Genomic DNA, 19,165 nt, shown 5'->3' with positions numbered 1-19,165 from the left:
TATTAATTTCCTTTTCCTGGCTACAAGAAACAAAACATTTGAAATATGTGCCATGCTGTTTGAAACATTGTCAAAGTGCTTCCCATTCATAAACAGTATGAAAATCTTACATATGACAATTATCATTTCAGAAATTTAACTTTTTTCATTAATATTACAAGTAAATTAAATTTGGTAATTGACGTTTAGAAATATTTGAATGATGCACTTATGTAACAAACTAAAAACGTTATAAACATGTACATTAATCCTCTTAAAATTGCCAATGCTTATTATTTTGCAAAGACATGGACTTTCATTATGTACGGTATCACAGATGTTGATGGCTTCTCTTTGACAAATCTTATTCTTGGATATTTTCAAGACATGATCAATAAAAGAAAGCATCAGAATTATCTTTCCAATAAATCTGGTTATAGTAAATGAAACTGTGCGACTGTTAAAAAAATTATGGAAATGTGTTTTTGTCGCGGCATTGTAGATGACATTGTCAAATTTCCTGGTTTTGCTATTAATTTATACCTTGCTTGACAAGCAACAAGTGTCATCGAGTTCACATCTTGCAGCGTTTGTGGTCTAACTTTCTTTTTTAAATTCATTAACATTCTACTTTATTCGTAATTGTCGCTTGTCAGCTCTTTCTCCTCTAATACAAAGGCATTCACTTCTATGTACGTCATGAACTTTCTTAAATAATGTTAATTCTAACTTAACAATGTTCTGGCCAAAGCATATGTTGCACTGCACACATTTATTTATAAAGTTTGATTTTCTTCACTTTGTTGGTGACAGGTTCTGTAACGTATAGCATGTCCTCACTATCTGCACAGAGATCTCCTGGTCGCTGTAATTTACAATTGTCTATATACATGAGAAATTGTCCATTCTGGTCAATAACATGCAACACATCGTTATATTCGTCTGCAACAATGATATTGCTTTTGCTGTCTGTGGTAACGCCCGAGCAGCCAAAGCTCTTGTACCTCTCTGGCTGGAGGTTTCCAGTGTAATTGAACTTAAAAATGCCGTACTTGTCAACCACAACGATACGTCGTGCTCCTAAGTCAGATACGACAACATCAAGGTTTTTGTTTTCATCGATGAAGTCAGCTCGGCAGTACAGCTTCTCGCCCCTGACATCGTACTGAATTTCTTGTTTGACCGTTGATCCACTGTAGCGTACTACCTTGCAGGTGGCAAGATCCTGCGATTCCATTGTAACTAGCAGGTCATCAACGGATGTGCTGCAAATGGCCATTGGAAACCATTTTTGCAATTTGATCAAGCTCTCTATTCTGCCATTATTCTTTACCAAGTTGATGCATTTTCCATTATGATCACTGAAGATAAGCTGGGCATCTCTTGTGAGTGTCAGGTCAAAGGGTTGATTTCCAGATTCAATGGTAGCTTTCTCTACGAATTTACCCCCAGAGGTCATCTGTTTTATGACTTTGTTATTGCCACAGATGAAAATTTGATTTGTACTCCTGGCACAAGCGATTTTATAGGTGTAAGTATATCCTGTTTCATAGATATCTATCACTTTGGGTACATTAGCAAATATTCCACTTGCGTCAAGAGAGTCGCTACGCACACCCCTTGGTTTTGATTCTATTTCCGACAGGGTACTAGTAATTTTGGTAGCATTTGATGTAGATTCTGCAAAACTCACGAGATCTGATCTTACTTCTGAGCTTGATTCTACTGACGTTTTGACCTCTTTTTTGGCACTTTGGCTCGTACTTGTCAAATCGTTTAGCTTTTCTGTCAAGTTAAAATTCACAGGACTTTCTTTGGCGAGTTCTGCTGTCGCTTTTGAGTGGAAATTCAAAGGGACATTAATTTCTGTTGTAACTTTTGGGGATTCTCCAGGACTCCCTTGTTCCTTTTTTACTTTTGGATCAGTCTCACAATTGGGAGCTTTAGATGGTTTCAAAGTCGATGCAGTAGGAACATCTATCTCCAGACTCTTTTCAATAGAAACGGTTATCTCTGATTTGGTTTTGTGGTCTGATTCCTCTTTCATGTGGCCGTTATGATCTGTGGCTGTTGGTAAGCTAGAGACCACAGGACTGCTTGGCCGATCTGAAGGCTCTGACTTGGATTCGATGTGACCATTCAAGTTCAAAGTCGGTTTCATTTTGGATTCCAAAGGGCACTCTACCTCCGTTGCAGTTTTTGAGCGAATGTCCTTTTGTCCCTTTTGACTGGTTGGGATTTTTGAGCTGAATTCTTTAGGAATAGAAAGCTTTTTTGTTACCTTTGGGCTCGTGTCCATGGGAGCCATGTCTTTTGTGGCCTGCGAAATGGAATCCATTAAGTCATTAAGCTCTGTTAGCCTATCAGCCTTTGATTTCTTTTGCTCGCTTCTTTCGTTACTGACTTTCGGCATTGTTTCAGCAGGGCTATGGACGTCTGTGCTGGAAATTAAGCTGAGTTCCGCATCAGAAGCCTTGTTTTCCAGAGCCTTTATTTCCTTCCTGACAGACGATTGTAGAGATCCAACTATTTGACACAATCTTTCTTCAGTGAGGTGGTGTGGATGGAACCTACTGACAGACAGCTCATATCTTGTGGGCATATTCTTGAATTTATTATTCTTCGATTTATATTTCGCCAATTTTTTATTGTTATCTGTAGCTAGAAATTCACGACACTCCTTTATTGCTGCTTTTATTTCTGACGTTGACAACTTGAATTTCGATTTTATTGATTGTACAAAATCTACATCTTCCTTTTCCATCTTTCCTGCTTCGGACAGATATTTGTTGACGACAAGGTCAACAACCTTATGTAATTCATCCCCTAAATCTAAGATAACATTCTTCCTATCTTTGTGCTGTTTGATGACTTTGGAAAGCAAAGCTTCAACTTCACCTAGATTTGAATCATACTCAGGCCCGATGTTTTCCTCTAAATCTAACAAATCTGCACGTATTTTCTCCTTTTTGGAGCCACCAAGTGAGTCACATATATCCGACAAAAGTTCTAGCTGGGAATCTCTCCAATTGCTGGACAAGATACACTGCACACACACTGGCGTATCATATTCATGTTCACACTGTTTTTTGGCATTTTCCATTTTTGGAACTTTGCTGGCAATCTGTCACAGTACCTTAGTTTTATTTATGAGCAGCTAAATGAAAGTTGGAAAAAAATATTATTTGAATATGATTTTGGTGGTTAGATTTTCCGGATTATTTCTTTTCCGAAAAAGGATAATTCAAAATCTTTAATAATACTTACATTTGTTATGAATACAGAATTGTCATGGTGGATAAAGTGCACGTTGACATTCAATGTCCTATCATCTTATGTGAATGTTCTGAAAATCAGAGCTAGATGCCTGACTAAGCGATATAAATGTACACGTCACAGGATGACGTAGGGCACGTGCTCTGCACAGAATTACCTATGAAATTTAGTGTACATACCGACTTTTGATATTTATGAAGAGCTGCAGAAACATCGTTGTTATTGTTATTTTCCGATTTTTCTTTTTACAATTCGTTTATTTATTACACGGGTTGGGATAATTTTTTTTCTATATATTCATGTAATATTTTAGTTTAGCTTTTTATTAAAATTTACTTACTTCAGTTCGAAATACTTTAGTCAAGAAAAAAGTCAGCATTTACTTCTTTAACGTTTAAAAGCAGAGAAGAAATTTGTGTAAACATGAGAAAAGTAAACATGACCATCGTGTGATACTGTAGTATTCCCTTCTGTTATACAAATAGCTTGTCACTTATGTCAAAATGCGCATTGACAAATAAGTGTCTGCTGGAAGGTGACCTTAACCACGTCAAATTTATGATTTTCTGTATCAAAAAGTGGCATGTGATTGCTATAAATCAGAAAAATCGTATTGTTTTCATCTTGTCCTTTAATTTACGAGTATTTTAGGAACAGTAACGACAAAGGAGGTATATACGTTTCCGACGGTATTTAAGATCAATTTTGCTTTATTTTCACACGGATTATGAAACATTAAAATTAATTTTTAGTTAGATCAGAGTTCTTTCACCTCTAAATTTGCCTTAGATTATTATAGCAAGGAATCTTTAATATATGCTTTACAAAATACTATTCTTTTTTTATTTTTGAGAACGAGGAGTTTAATTTAATCATCCTAATTTCAAGAAACTCGCTATCTTCTTCTCTAGTGTGTCATTCGGTGTTCTGTGTGTCCTTTATCATTGAGAAACACCAAGTGCAATTCGGGAATAAATTATCATGTAATGTAATGCTAAATAAATAAGGAGCCACACGTGCATTCATTATCAAAGTCAGATAACTCGATCTGAACACACTCTTTACTAAGAATACAACCCTGAATTAAAACATACAAGTTTGGTCTTGATAGGAATTACAGTAACTATACTATAAGAAAAAAGATTACACAATTAATACTCGATATATTAGTATTTATATCATAACTACATGCTTTGGAATGAATTAATAAAAAATCTTTCATGGAATTGTAAATGTTTGTGTACATTATTTTAGATCTTACGGGATTAAACAATATTCTTCTGTTACTAGGGAATATAACAGACCTAAAATATATAAACTGTTCATTCACCTAGAAAATGCAGGTCAGATCAAGGCTCCAAGAATGTCTGTCTTGTGCATCCCTAGCTCATCATCCACGCAAGTTTCATCACCATAGGGCTTACACAGGGTTCTCCATCATTTGAAATGTTACTGTGTTGCAGGCTTTACGTGAAGCACTAATATTCGCGATATTTTTGCGATCAAATTCGCTACTGAACCATTATTCATTATAATTACAAAAGCCTACACACACACACACACAACTTTTTTGAATCAAGAATTTTTTTTACACAAATGGTATGGTGACCGTCGAACATATTAATAAAAAATAAATTAATGAATATTTAAAACAATTAGAATGTCTCCATATAATAATGTACTTACAATATACTATTAGACAAACTAACTGTACCCCCGACTTAAAAAAAAATAAATACGATTGAAAAAGATATATATAGTATACCTGTATCACTATCTACAAGTTGTACGTGTATATTAAACCTCGCTGTTTTTGCATATATATTTATAACTTCACATTGTACACATGTGATGAAGAACAGACTGAGGAAATTCTGGTCCATATAAAGCTTGACCTGTTCATTCATCAAGAAATGTAACCTGAAACAAGACCTGCCTATCATCCATGCAAGTTTGGTGCAAGTAGAGATTTAATCTTTTTACTTATCGATCTGGAAAATTTAAGTCAATTTTATCCAACAAACCGGGTATTGTGCATCCCTAGATGCATCATCCATGCAACTTTGGTCTAGATTAGGCTTACAGTTATTTGAAAATTAACTTGTTCCAAATCTTTTCACCTGTTCACTCAACCGAAAATATATTTCCAATTCAACATTCAGTTTGGTAGTATGCATCCTTAGATGCTTCATCCATTCAGATTTGGTCACCAAGGTTTATAGATACTTTAACGTGGACACTCATCCAGAAAATGTAGGTCAGATGCAGTATCTGAAAGCCAATCTAAAAGTGTGCATTCTTAGATGCATCGTATACATGCAAGTTTATCCAAGTAGGTCTTACAGTTACTTTCGAATAAAGCTCCTCCAAACATTATAACATGTTCTCTCATCCGGAAAATATAGGCAAGATCTAGTATCCGAAGCCAATCTGATATTATACATCATTAATGCAAGTATAGTCTCTACAGGCCTTATGGATACATAGGTGTGAACCTGCTCCAAAACCTTTTACCTGGTCACTCATCAAAAACATGTAGGTTAGGTCCAGCCTAAGAAGCCAGTCTGAAAGTGGTCATTCCTAGATGGATCATCCATGCAATGTTTATACAGGTAGGGTTTACAGTTACTTTGGAATGGACCTGCTCCAAAACCTTTAACCTGATCACTCATTTGGAAAATGTAGGTCAGATCAAGCAATCCGAAGCCATTCTGGCAATCCCTTCTGTGTATCCCTAAATGCATCATCGATGCAAGTTTTGTCTCCATAAGGCTTGCTACATTGAAATGTATGCTCCTGAAACTTTGATTTGCTCAAAAATTTTTAACCTGCTTAAAAAACTTTAACCTGGTCTATCATCCAGGATTGTATATTGTTTTTACGTCCCATTCGAGAATTTTTCACTCATATAGAGACGTCACCATATACCGGTGAAGGGTTTCAAATTTTGACCTTTACTCGGCACTCAGGGCCATTGAGCAGTGAGGGATCTTTATCGTGCCAACGCCTGCCGTGACACGGGGCCTCGGTTTTTAAGGTCTCATCCGAAGGACCCGCAACTTTCACTTCAAAGTGCCGAGCGCATGGCGAAGGAACAGTTGCTACCTATTTTATCGACTTAGGTCTGTCGCGGCCGAGATTCGAACTCACGACCTCCCGATCACGGAGCGAGCGCTCTACCGACTGAGCTACCGTGAACGGTATATCATCCAGGAAATGTAGGTCATATCTTGTATCCAGAGCAAATCTGGTAGTTTATATATCTCATAATGCATGATCCTTGCAATTTGGTCCAGGTAGGGCTTATAGTCACTTGCGGATGAGACCTGCTCCTAAAACTTTAACGAGGATGCCAACGCCGGATTAATTGCATAAAATATAGATGTATAAGCTATAGAACTCTCCCCTGGTGAATTGAAAAGGAAATGAAACAGTAATGACCGAAAAAATCGAAACAACAATAACCAAAAAAAAAAAAAAAAAAAAAAAACAAACAAACAAACAAACAAACCAAAAAAAAAAAAACCCCAAAGAAACAAAAAACAAAAACAACACACACACCAACAAAACAGACAAAAAAGAAAAAAGAAAACAAACGACACCACAAACACAAAAGAATGCCAAACAAATAAACAAGTCCAAATATATTTAAATTTGGTTTAATTAACTCGTAATTTATTCTACTGTTACTTATAATTGTACAACAAATTACTAAAATGTTTATGAAATATTCATATTATAAAGTCCACCATCACCACATAAGATTAACATTACATCACTTTCAATTTTATTTGAGAAGGAACATATAATGAAGAATAAAAAAAATGAACTAATATGACACACTTTGCCCCTTTCTCTCTCGCAACGTTATAGATATCTATCTATCACATGAACGTAATGAAACTTTAACTTAATAAAACATATCAAACACCAAGTCCTTATATTTTCTTATGTTCTTTTGGGTTCTATATTTTAACGAAAATATTAATTGAAACAAAACATACAATGATAAATATCAAACATCAACAAAATAATTTGCATACCTAGATACAACATTCCATACAAGTTTGGTCTGGATAGGAATAACAGTAATTTGGGTATGTACCTATTGCAAAAACCAGTCAATCATCATTCAAAGGTCAAATCCAACATCCAAATCAGGTCTGGTAGTGTGAATCCTTATATGCTAGTTTGTCTGACGAAGACCTTTAGTTATCTGACATAGTTATGTTTAAGTAACTCAAACGTAGTCACTCAGAAGGAAAACAGAGGCCAGATCAAGCATCCAAAGCTTATTTGGTAATGTGCATCCTTACAAGACAAATGTACATCATCCATGCAAGTTTAATCACCGTATGGATTGAAGGATTTTTGGAAAGATTTTCCCTGAACGTCTAACCCGTTTAATCATCTGGTAAATGTAGGTCAGATCCAGCATCAGAAGCAAGTCTGATAATGTTCATCCATGAAAGTTTGGTCTAGGTAGGGCATATAGTTACTTTGGAAAGGACATACTACAAAAACTTTAATCTATTCACTCATTCGGAAAATGTAGGTCAGATCAAGCATCTGAAGCAAACTGGTAGTGTGCATTCCTATATTCATTATCCTAGGTAGGATCTGCTCCAAAACTTTTAACCTTTAAGGTTTTCACCCTAGGGTTTACAATTACTTCGGAATAAGACCTGCTCCAAATACTTAACACGTTCATTCACCTGGAAAATGAAGGTCTGATCCAGTATCCATAGCAAACTCTAGATGCATCATCCATGCAAGTTTGGTTCCAGGTAGTGCATATTCTTACTTGTGATTGAAACCTTCTCCCAAAACTTTCATCTGCTCCATAAACTCCAACGCAGTCATCCATGTTGAAAAAATTGGCTGCAAATGCAGCATAAGCTCCCATTGACCTTGTCTCAAAGTAAGATAAACAGGAAAGAAACGGAATTAAAATAAAAAAAAAAAGAAAAACAAAACGAACAATAAGAAACTCACATACACCACAAAAAATAAACACATAAAAAAGTGCATTCCTTGTACCATCATCAAAGTTATAAATCAACCTTCTCCCCATACCTTGGCCTTCTTCAACCATTGTTTTTCGACTAAAGCACATTCTCTGTTCTTAATCTAAGCACATGTACTTTCATTTTGTGCCAATTTGAGTATCTCAAAATTCATTATTACATGTAATCTATGACTTTTGAAGAAATGACCTTGGTCAAAGTCATGAGAAGTTTTCTAGTTATTTACCACCCGAAATCAAATAAAAAAATCCTTCTGTTAACTTCAAACAGTAATGTATACGTCAAGTAAAATCACTTTTTTTTCATTTTTCAGACACTGGTGTATTTGTACAATACAGAACAAAATTTATTTTTGAGATGAAAGGCAATGCTTTTTTATGGCTGTTGAAAATAAAAAACATGTTGAGGAAATGATAAAGCCCTAAACTTCACTTTTAACATCTTTTAAACCAGGAAAAACTGAGAATGCATGCAATACTAAATAAATTACAATGTAGTATTATTAGGACGCATACGTGTAAAAACTTAGGACATGTAGAACATAATTTGTTACACAGAGGAGTTTAAAAAAGGATGGAGTGGGACATATAAAGTTATTTGATTGATTCAATTTTTATTCCAGTGACGGTTATCATTCATTGTCCCTAGAAAATCTACAAGAGTCATGCGCCTGATGTGTTCGCACTCAAGAAAATTGCCCTAGCTCATTTTCCAGTCTGAATACGTCCATGAAATTAGATTTTTGTACCATTAATGGTCACGGTTTAAAACATTCTCGCAAGTTTATATACTAATATATATATATATATATATATATATATATATATATATATATATATATATATATATATATATATATATATATATATATATATATATATTTATTTATTTATTTACAAACTTTGCAGCAGTGCAATTGGGCCCAATTAATAAATGTACCATTCATGTACATCTGATTTATATTAACCTCAAAATAGGGCTTAAACAGTCTTAATGTTGTACATAAACACAGAAATACTCAGGCATAAAATACAGCTTTTTATGCATTCTTCATAAAAAAGTTACACTGAATAGAAATTCAGACAAGCTCTCATGATGCTTCAGTTGACTGAAATCACAAGTAAATCCTTTGAACTACTCTGCATTCATGAACAATTAACTTCTGGCAGCATCTCTACCAGCCTCAAATCTATCCTGCATTATTTTCATAAGCAGAAGAGCCTTGAACAGAGTCTTCCTATCATCCTGCTGTAAAAAGTTAAAGCGCTTACTGTAGTAAAAAATGGGGTGTTCACCCTCATTCAGTTCTACAGATCCAGGTCTATTTCCAGGTCTATTTCGAATTTTCTCCAAACTTGGTTCTTTAACTTCAAGAAAAGTAACTCTAACCTGAAAAAAAAAAAAAAATAAAAAGCTCTATATGAAACTACTGTATACAGGGTTATTTTCGTCATTTCATCATTGCAATCAATTTTGCCCCATTTTAAATTTGCCCAGTCACAATTTTATTTAAGAAATTATACCGTGTTCTTTGAATCTGCCCCGTTTTAAATTCGCCCACATGTGAGTAGGGCAAATGGGGTGAAAATAAAGGGGGGGGGGGATTTCACTGTATACAGTATATAAAAAACAGCCCATGAGTATTGATTTTCCTGTTGGCTTGTATTGGAAAGACAAACATGTTTTATCTCTGAAGTATGATCTGTGCTCACAAAAATGCACAGTCAGATCTATTTAATGGTATCTTTACTTATTCATTATTATAAATTTACCAAATGATTACACATTTTGGCAAATCTAGATTCATTTCTTTTGAATTATAATTTTGATTGAAAATTTATTTGCTAAATGAATTCAATCTAACATTTAACTGCAATAAAGAAAAACTTTGCTAGAAAAATGTCAGTTTAGTGTTGTACTGGAACATGTTTTTGTCAGGCACTTTATTTAAATACAGTTATTTAAGAAACAAGCATTGTGAAAGTATTGCATAAGCAATACTTGTCTCCTACCTGCAAGTGTAACCTGGTTACCCTAACAAATTAAAAAGGTTGTGAACTTGGAAAATTGGCTAAATTTTAAGGAAAACCTGTATTGGGAAAAGAATTATATATTAAAACTCATCATATCTGGGTTTTGATAACATTTAAACTCACCTAAGTCAGATTTTTGGGAGAAAAATTTTGAACCTTTACTCTATGGTCAACTTAAAGGCGAATCCTAGAAAATTTGGTAATTTTTTTCTTGAAGAGGAAATCTCATGCAGGAAAAGAAGATCTAAGGTTACCACATGCATATAACACTGCCTACAGATTTTAATGATCTTGTTTTTGTTTGAATTGCGTGTTAATAAAAGATCAAATATAGATGTCAAAACCCGAAATATACTTTGAAGCAAAGGTACATACAATAGAATATTAATCTGAAATTGACTACAGATTCTGACAAAAAACTGGGACAACTTGTAAGTGGGAAAAATCTTTGATAAAGTACCCTGCCACAGCATGATAGGCGAGTCAAATATTGTTTAATTATCATAAACAGTTTAGAGTGCAAGAAAATCATGTAAACCTTGGTAGAAATATTTCAATGATTTTTCCATTCCTTGTTACAGTAATGTTTGATCTACATACATCCTATGTGATGTAGGTATCAATTTTAACAAAAAATACAGGTAACACTCGATACCTCCAAGTCCGCGGGACTGAGGAAAAACTTCAAGAGATCAAGAGTTCGAGTTTTCAAGAGTCCGGAATTTTATGGGTTTGTTGACAGGTTTTAAAATTAGTCTTACCGGATGTAATGATTTTCATGCAGTGCTAACCTTTTACACATGGTTTTTATAAAGCAAGGATATTTTTTCCTAATTTAAGTGAATATTTCATTAAACTGAGTAAAGCAAAAAATGTATATCGTCATTTCATGTATATTTATTTATTCTTTGTAATACGGACATCATACTACGCATTCGTTACATGAAAATGACATTTTACAGCGTCGTACATAGCATTTACTTTTTCAAACATGATCATTGAACACAGTTCTGTAAGTATTTGTCCAATAATAGTCGTCTTATTGACATTGAGACTGTTTCTGCTTTTTCATATTTTGTTTAACTTTGACACTGACTCGAAATAAAAATCAAATTTATTTAGTGTTTCGTCTTTGATTTAATTACTACTTTTACTGACACAGCGTCTCTAAATTATCGTAAGACAGTCGATGATAATTATTTTAATAACATATAGGCAAAATATGTTTAATTATAAGTCAATTATCACCTTGCAGCATGTGTCATCTGAATAAACACCCCATTCCACGTCTTCTGCCTGGCGCCATTTAAATGTCCAGGTAGAGGTGCTAATTATATAACCTTGTATACACATATAGCCACTTCGAGGTATCGAGGGTAATTAAGAAATGAATTTAATTTTTGAAGATTCATGAGGACATGAACTACGACGCTTCACGCCGGTATATTTCATGAAGCGCGTTAGCGCTTCATGATAAATATGCCGGCGTGAAGCGTTGTAGTTCATGTACCTCATGAATTTTCAAAAATTAAGTTCATTTCTTATATTTACATTCATTTCTGATGAGTTACCACTAATTACGCCATTCAACTGTCATTTTTAAAGCAAAACAGTTTGCACTATAGTTTTGACGTCAAGTACGGTATTATGACGTAACAATGGAGATATTCATGCTCATCCATGGTAGTTCATGAGAAAATGAACTGTATTCTAATTTGCAAAAAATCTTAAGGTAAAATATTTGGAAATGTAAATATATTCTAATATATATGCACAGCGGGACTGCATTTTGACTTCGAGGGATCAAGAGTTTCAAGAGATCAAGAGTTCGAAAATTAAAAGTAAATTTGCTTAGTTATATAGGGGGAGAATTAGTTACCGGAGACTCACTTCGAGCAATCAAGAACTTTGAGAGATCGAAGTTCGAGCCATCAAGAGTTACCTGTACACCATATATTTCTCAGCTGATTGTGTTAGAGCTTAATAAATGCCTATCCTTAGCTTCAATGTTTATTGCATATTTTATGATTGATTAACAATGCTGCAACCTAATAAAACATCAAAACAAATTATGTTTATTCTTAGTCTATAAAATTGTCATCTTAGTGAGACATGACACTCTGCAATTTGTTGTAAAGATATAAAAATTAAGGATGTTAAGGTTGTAAGGATGTTACACCAAATTTATTTTGAAAGTTAAGCTAGTCAAGAAGAACTATTTAATCCAACACAAGCAATTAAGAGATTGATTCCTTTGCCTAATTCTCAAGATATATAGGTTACACCAGCTTGATCAGAGATGCTCTACAAGTTATCTCCTCCCACTAAACTCATTAATTTATCTCTAATTTGACATGCATTTTTCTTCTATCAAAATTCTTCTTGACCAGTGCTTGATAATTACACCCATGGGAGAAATGGAATTTCTCTATAACATTACATTTGTTACAAATTGTTGTAAAGTATATCATGAAAAAAATGTGTATTTTCTTGTTTTAACAATTTTTAATAAAGAATATTGCAATACTCCTACATTTTTTGGGAATGTGTAACAGTCATTCTACAAAAACATGACCAATTAAGAATTTTTCATGTTGCTTACAAATTTACCGTTGTAATATCTTAACTATATATTTAAAGGTCGATTTCAACTCTAAGACTTCACATACACACATGGTTTCGTAAATATTCACCGATATATATGCAGTTAAAGTTTTGATATGAACATAATGTAATGTTGAAAAACGTATTCTACTGCAAATCTTAATGTCGCTTCATTTGTTTATAAATTTCAAGATGAAATTTTCAGCCGTAAAATCGTTCCGAATAGATTGCAATGAATATTAAAAACTGTCTTTTATCCTATATAAAAAGAAATTAAACCACTTCTCGCAAAGAAATGCATAGATCTCCATTCATGCGAATTCATAAGCATGTCGCTAAAAATCGATTAACTTCCGTAACGATTTTATTTTAAATTTCACGCATAGATTGCTGATTTCAAAAAGAACTGAAACTTATCTGAAAGTGACCACGGAACCTTATATCATCGATTCTAGTTGTGAGTCAGCTATTTTAGACGATTACATTTTCGACAAAACAAAATGAAATAGACAAAAACAGTTGTCTCTCTTAAAAATTTAACTTCCGTAACGGTAATTCAGGAAAGTTTTTGTATTAAATGTTTGAAATTTTTTATTATTTTGGGAGCGAAATGCTTTATACTTTTGTTTAATATCCTAAAACAAACTTTGATTTTAACTATTAAAGAGAATTTTAACTTTTATTGCTGGGAATTAACTTCCGTAACGATTAACTTCCGTAACGATATTTTTCCCGAAAATTTAATTTAAATTCGGATTCATGCGAGACTTCTTGAATCATACTTTAGCGTTCTTTACTGAACATCAGAAACAAAAAATTGGTCAAATTTAGCTTTATTCAAAAAAAATAATGCTTGATCAAGCATTAACTTCCGTAACATTACATTAAAATCAATTGTATCTTGAAATTGTCGTAAAAAGTTAACGATACCAGATTTGTGGACAATTCTTTGTTTTCAAGTTCACTGATATGTCCTTTAGAGAATTATGATGTTCATTTTGCTATTTGAAACAATTATTTTTTTTTCATGTTTTTTACTCTGAATTGGTTCATTTATCGTAGAATGACTGGACTAATTCAAAAGGTAAAAAGACACAGTTTTTTTTAAATTTCACTTAAAGGTCTCAGTGACCTTTTTGATTTTGACGATTCTAGGTCTAATAGTTTTCTAGTTATGAGCCAGACATATTTGGCCACAGCATCTAAAGGACAGAGCGACCTACTTTTTGTGTGTGGCACACGTTCTACCAGGATGTAGCAGCTGACAAAGTTTGATAATTCTAGGCCTAATAGTATTAAAGTTATTAGCTGGACACAAAAAGCTAACAGACAGACAAACGGACAGCTAGACAGATGAATGGAGATGAACGCCATGAGTTATTAGATGGACACGAAAAAGCTAACAGTAAGACAGACAGACAGACAGATGGACGGACATGAACGCAATAACATAATACAACCTGTCATAAGATGGGCAAATAAAAATCTGAAATCAACATGGTGTATTAAACATAAATCTAGGGGAATATATTGAAAGCACATCTTTTTATGATACTGTGACTTTACATCCTTTAACTGAGCCTTGAATTTATGATAGGTCCAATGAAAGCATTATCAACTTACATTAAAAATGGAATTTTGTCTACTAAAGTAAAGATTTAATTTAATACCAGTGACTTTTTGTTTTTTGTTTTCAGATATTTTTCTGTGCAACAGGTCTGTGTAATTTCTGAATGGCCTTTATATTGACTATTAAGTTTTGATAATTTATTAAGAAAAAAAATTTTACAAGAGATCTAAGGGCCTACTTTGGCTAGAAAAAAGCAGATATCCGTTTGTCTGGAAAGTTTAAATATAAAAGCGGTCCTAACATTTAATCTTCTATTGAAGACTTGCCATACCCCAGGGACTTGATTCAAACAAACTTGTATCTACTCCACCTGAGGATACTTCTGAATTAATTTACTAATAATCATGGTTTTGCTGTTTTTGAGAAGAAAATTTTTATCAATACATCTCTAACATGTATATTTAAGGTCTTCCGTCTTCACGGAAGACCTTATAAGTAATTCTACTGTTTCTTCTTCTTATTATTATTTTTCTGACCATCTAATTTTGTGCACGCGATTTCTCAAAGACTACTGGATAGATTTTAATGAAATTTGCAGAAACGATGTGTTGTAATCTGAAGTTATTTTATCCGAGAGAATTTTTGGAAATTCCTTTTCAGTGCCAATTTACGGACCATTTTCTGAATTTAAAAAGACATTTTGTCCACGGATAATCTCAAGAACGGTAAAAGATATCAATGTGAAACTTTCAGGGATTATAGATCGTTATAAGTACTAGCCGGGACATGACTTTTTGTTCGTCATCATTACTTCCGGTCGTTACCAGATGCAAATTTAAAAAGTTGATTTTTTAAAACTATTTTGATTTCAATATTTTTCTTCGATAGTAGTAGTGTTAATAGAGGCACTTCTGAAAATGCTTAATATATAATTTGTTTTCAAATTGATAAATCTAAACTCTAGATATTCGCATTTTAAAATTTGAAGCGGGTCCCAATGGCTGCTGTCTTTGCAAACTCCGACGAGTAGGTTGGCACTCGGAGTTCCTCGGATGGCTCGTTCCTCGCACACTTACCTCAGACGTCAATGGTGTTCTACCATGTTGCTGATACAGTCACGTGATCTTATTTGAAATTCCTCCAGATGTTATACCTTTAAAGTCTGAGTTACTTTGAAGCATGCCCAACACTATGTTTTGCTTTCAAAGACTACTTACATGATGTTGTGATCAAAACCAATATCCAAGGAAGAATTAGACAAGAGAAAAAAAAAATGTTTGAACTTTATGCAGAGTAAAATATGAAATAAGTTACAAGGCAGTTTTCCGGCGGAGAAATGTAATCGATTTGATGCATTTTTCTCCAATCACATCCGAGGTTTGTATGGAGCATACTGGAGTCAGTCAAGGATTGTCGATTGGCAGGTTTTAGTTTACGGAGACATCCGAGCGTTTTGTTGAACGAAACTACCATAAGGATCAATGAAATATGAAGGAATTGTTGGATCTTTCAGATTATGAAATGGATAATCTGTCTTCGAAAACATAAATACTCTGATCTCCAAATGCAATAAAATGAGTAATTTGTACGGTACATACAATTATAATATATATGAGAATGGAGACCATTCAATAGAACATACATTTCAAAGAAAAGGCGCGAAGATTTACTCGTGACGTAATGTATCCTGACTCTTCTTTCATAGTAGAAAAATGGTCTGATGCAGAAGTGCAGAAAAAGATTACAAAGACCCGTTTGTATGAAATACAGGTAAATGGAATGGCATGGAATAAAAAGTTGAATACACAAAGAATAAAGGAAGTAAACAGTATCATCAGTAAAAGATTATTTGTTATTGTTTAAACTCAAGTAACGAATTCCGATTTGAATCTGCTTGCACAAAATTTGGCCTAAGCTAGCTCTCATTCTATTATTCCGCACTATATAAAAAAAAACTTTTAACCTCCCTGACGCTCGTTACTTCAGGCAATGATACAATGTACAAAGTAAACATCGATGATGGCTGGTAAAATTGCGCTTGTATAGTGGCTTCCATATTGAATTTTCACGAGGGCGATCTGGGTTTAATCCCAAATTTGTTTGCTTAAATTTACATTTTCAACTTTATAAATGATGTTGAGTGGGTTTTTTAGTTAGAGATGATAGAACATGATTTCTAGATTGGCAAAGGGACCTTTTCATGCGTCGTTGTTAGTTCCGGTCGCTTCCGGAAGCAAATTTAACAAATCTTTTTTTCAACTATAATATTTTTCTGTAATATTTGTAAGGTTAAGAGAGCCTCTTTTCAAAATACTAAATATATAATATAATTTCGAATTGATAAATCCAAACTCTTGATATTTGTCATTTTCACTTTGAAGCGGGAGTTGAAATGGCGTAATGGTTAGCACGTTTGATTTTCACGCTGACGACCAGGGTTAAATCTCCAGTGTGTCTGAATTTTTTTTCACTTTTTCAGCTTGAATTTACATTTTTATTTTCAAAATTGGACGGAAGACCTCTCATTGTTCGCAATGAGTTTCTATTTCTTTGTATTATTTTGATCCCCTGTTGTGGCCCAATCCTACCAAGGGGTTATGATTTGAACAAACTTTATTCTACACTATCTAATGATGCTTGCATAAAGATCAATCATGGCTTTGCTGTTCTTGAGAAGAAAATTTTTAAATAATTTTCCTATGTTTTCTTATGTAAAAATTTCGTTGTACATTGTAGCCCCAGCCAAGCCTGAGGCCATAATTTTAACAGACTTGATTCTAAACTACCACAGGATGTTTCTATTTAAATATGACCAATAATGGGTTTGCTGTTCTCGAGAAGATTTATTTCCTATGTATTTCTTTGTAAAACTTTGATCCCCTTTTGTGAAACCACCGTATCTCCTGAGGGTCATGATCTGTACAAACTTAGATCTACACTAATGGAGGATGCTTCAATATATGACTAATCAAGGATTTGATGTTCTTGAGAAGATTTTTAAGGTGAAATGTCCCTCTGATAAGAGATAACTTTGCAAAGAAATTATTCCAAGCTGTCCAATGAACAGTGATGAATTGTCCTACCAGAGTTTAATACTGAGGGCCATTATATAGTCAATTCAATCCAATCTGATATATATTACAAATATTGATTTCTATTTTCTTTTGCCAATATTTTTTAAAGTGATTTATAATACTGTAGGCCCGAGTGCCTTAATGGTTCCTAAGTATAATACAACACTGTAAAGGATCCAAAGAAGTATATAACAAAAATAACTGACAGATAAAGCTATGTTGCCCAAAAATTTCAAGAGTCAGGTCAAAATACCCTTGCCTTGACCTCCTTGGGATCGTACTTGGTTTTCCCGAGTCTTACAGGGATGATAATGAATGCAAAATATACAAACACCAGAAGTCTCTGACGAAAATATAGCTCTACTGGTTTGTACTTATAATGAAGGAAAATAAAAGTAGCACTTGGACCTGAAACTTTGCAACAGCAATAAATGATCCTTGGTTTAGTCTCTTTTTGTGGCAACATTTATTGCAATCAGACTAAATTTGTAGGAAGAGTAGCCTTTTGTAAGAATTTCACAGAAATTTCGATTTAAGTAACCATGGCAACATCATTCAACAAAATCAAAAAAAAAAAAAAAAAACAATAAAGACAATTATGTATCTTATGCCCGTATTCATACCTATGGATTAGGTAAGCTAGGTTTATCAAGTAAGCCCGAGTCAGGTAAACTGGGTTTAAATCCCACTTGAACTGAGCTCACATAAACCTTACCTGTGTTTCACTCTGAAAATAAAACTGGTTTTACCTAAACTGCAATCAATCTCGTGTTTTGACAGCATTTGATATAATAATATTTACATTTCCAAATATTTTTTCTTAAGATTCTTTGCAAATTAAAATGCTGTTCATTTTCTCATGAACTACCATGGATGAGCATGAATATCTTCATTGTTACGTCATAATACCATACTTGACGTCAAAACTATAGTGCAAACTGTTTTGCTTTAAAAATGACAGTTGAATGGTGAAATTTGTGGTAACTCATCAGAAAACTAGTGCTAATTGTAACGGGAACCGTTACAGATGTTCCCCAAACGGCTCCCCAATCCCTTATGATGCCCCATTCCCTACAAGCTTCAATAGATTAGACATTACTTTTGTAATATAGATGGACACTTTATTTTTAAGGGTATTTCATTGGAAAACTACTCCGATATAGCCATATGGGTATTAGCCAATCAAGTTTCAGCGCATATGCTTGCACATGTTTTCTACATTTTTCACATTAATTTTCTTATAGTGTCTCACAATACATACATTTGTGTAAAATATTAAAAGAATCTCATTGAAAAATAAGAGAGATGTAACTCTTTAAGTATTAGCCAATCACAATTCAGCATACGCGCATGCATGGCCTTGCATTCAATTTTGATAGTACCATAATGTAGGAGTTCTATGTGCCTATCCATGTCGTAAATTTCATCCTATTTTGTTGAAAACCAAGGGAGTTATAGACATTTAAAGTTTCAACCAATCAGATTGCAGCGCACCTGCATGCGCGTGTTTTCAAGAAATTTCCTATATAACATGTTGTAGCACCTTATAATATATACTTATATTCTAAATTTCAAAGTATTTTGTCAAAAAACAAGGAAATT

The 19,165-nt window shown here is 33.7% G+C and overlaps 2 protein-coding genes across 2 annotated transcripts in view; both read right to left on the bottom strand.

Annotated features, from left to right (window-relative positions):
- Nucleotides 1–3,318, bottom strand: LOC133204008 (uncharacterized). Its single transcript, XM_061339795.1, has 2 exons — nt 3,247–3,318; nt 1–3,136 (listed from the first exon to the last, which is right to left on the bottom strand). Exon 2 carries the CDS (start codon nt 3,080–3,082, stop codon nt 752–754), a length of 2,331 nt encoding a protein of 776 aa, XP_061195779.1. The 5' UTR covers nt 3,083–3,136; nt 3,247–3,318; the 3' UTR covers nt 1–751.
- A 5,905-nt stretch (nt 3,319–9,223) lies between these two features.
- LOC133203892 (uncharacterized) overlaps nt 9,224–19,165 on the bottom strand; it is a 94,215-nt gene continuing 84,273 nt past the window's right edge. Inside the window, exon 6 of the mRNA XM_061339689.1 lies at nt 9,224–9,671. Within this exon, the coding sequence (XP_061195673.1) occupies nt 9,438–9,671 (234 nt within the window). The 3' untranslated portion in view covers nt 9,224–9,437. The remainder of the gene's footprint in view (nt 9,672–19,165) is intronic.

This window comes from Saccostrea echinata, unplaced genomic scaffold (genome assembly GCF_033153115.1).
Source record: "Saccostrea echinata isolate AGI-Se365-2 ecotype Australia unplaced genomic scaffold, CSIRO_AGI_Sech_v1 ptg000052l, whole genome shotgun sequence".
Classification (NCBI taxonomy): domain Eukaryota; kingdom Metazoa; phylum Mollusca; class Bivalvia; order Ostreida; family Ostreidae; genus Saccostrea; species Saccostrea echinata.
Note: the sequence above shows the minus strand (reverse complement) of the source record. Positions and strands in the feature narration are given on the sequence as shown.

What these genes read in the sequence shown, in the direction of transcription:
- LOC133204008 (XM_061339795.1), bottom strand. Translation starts at nt 3,082, where the DNA reads ATGGAAAATGCCAAAAAACAGTGTGAACATGAATATGATACGCCAGTG.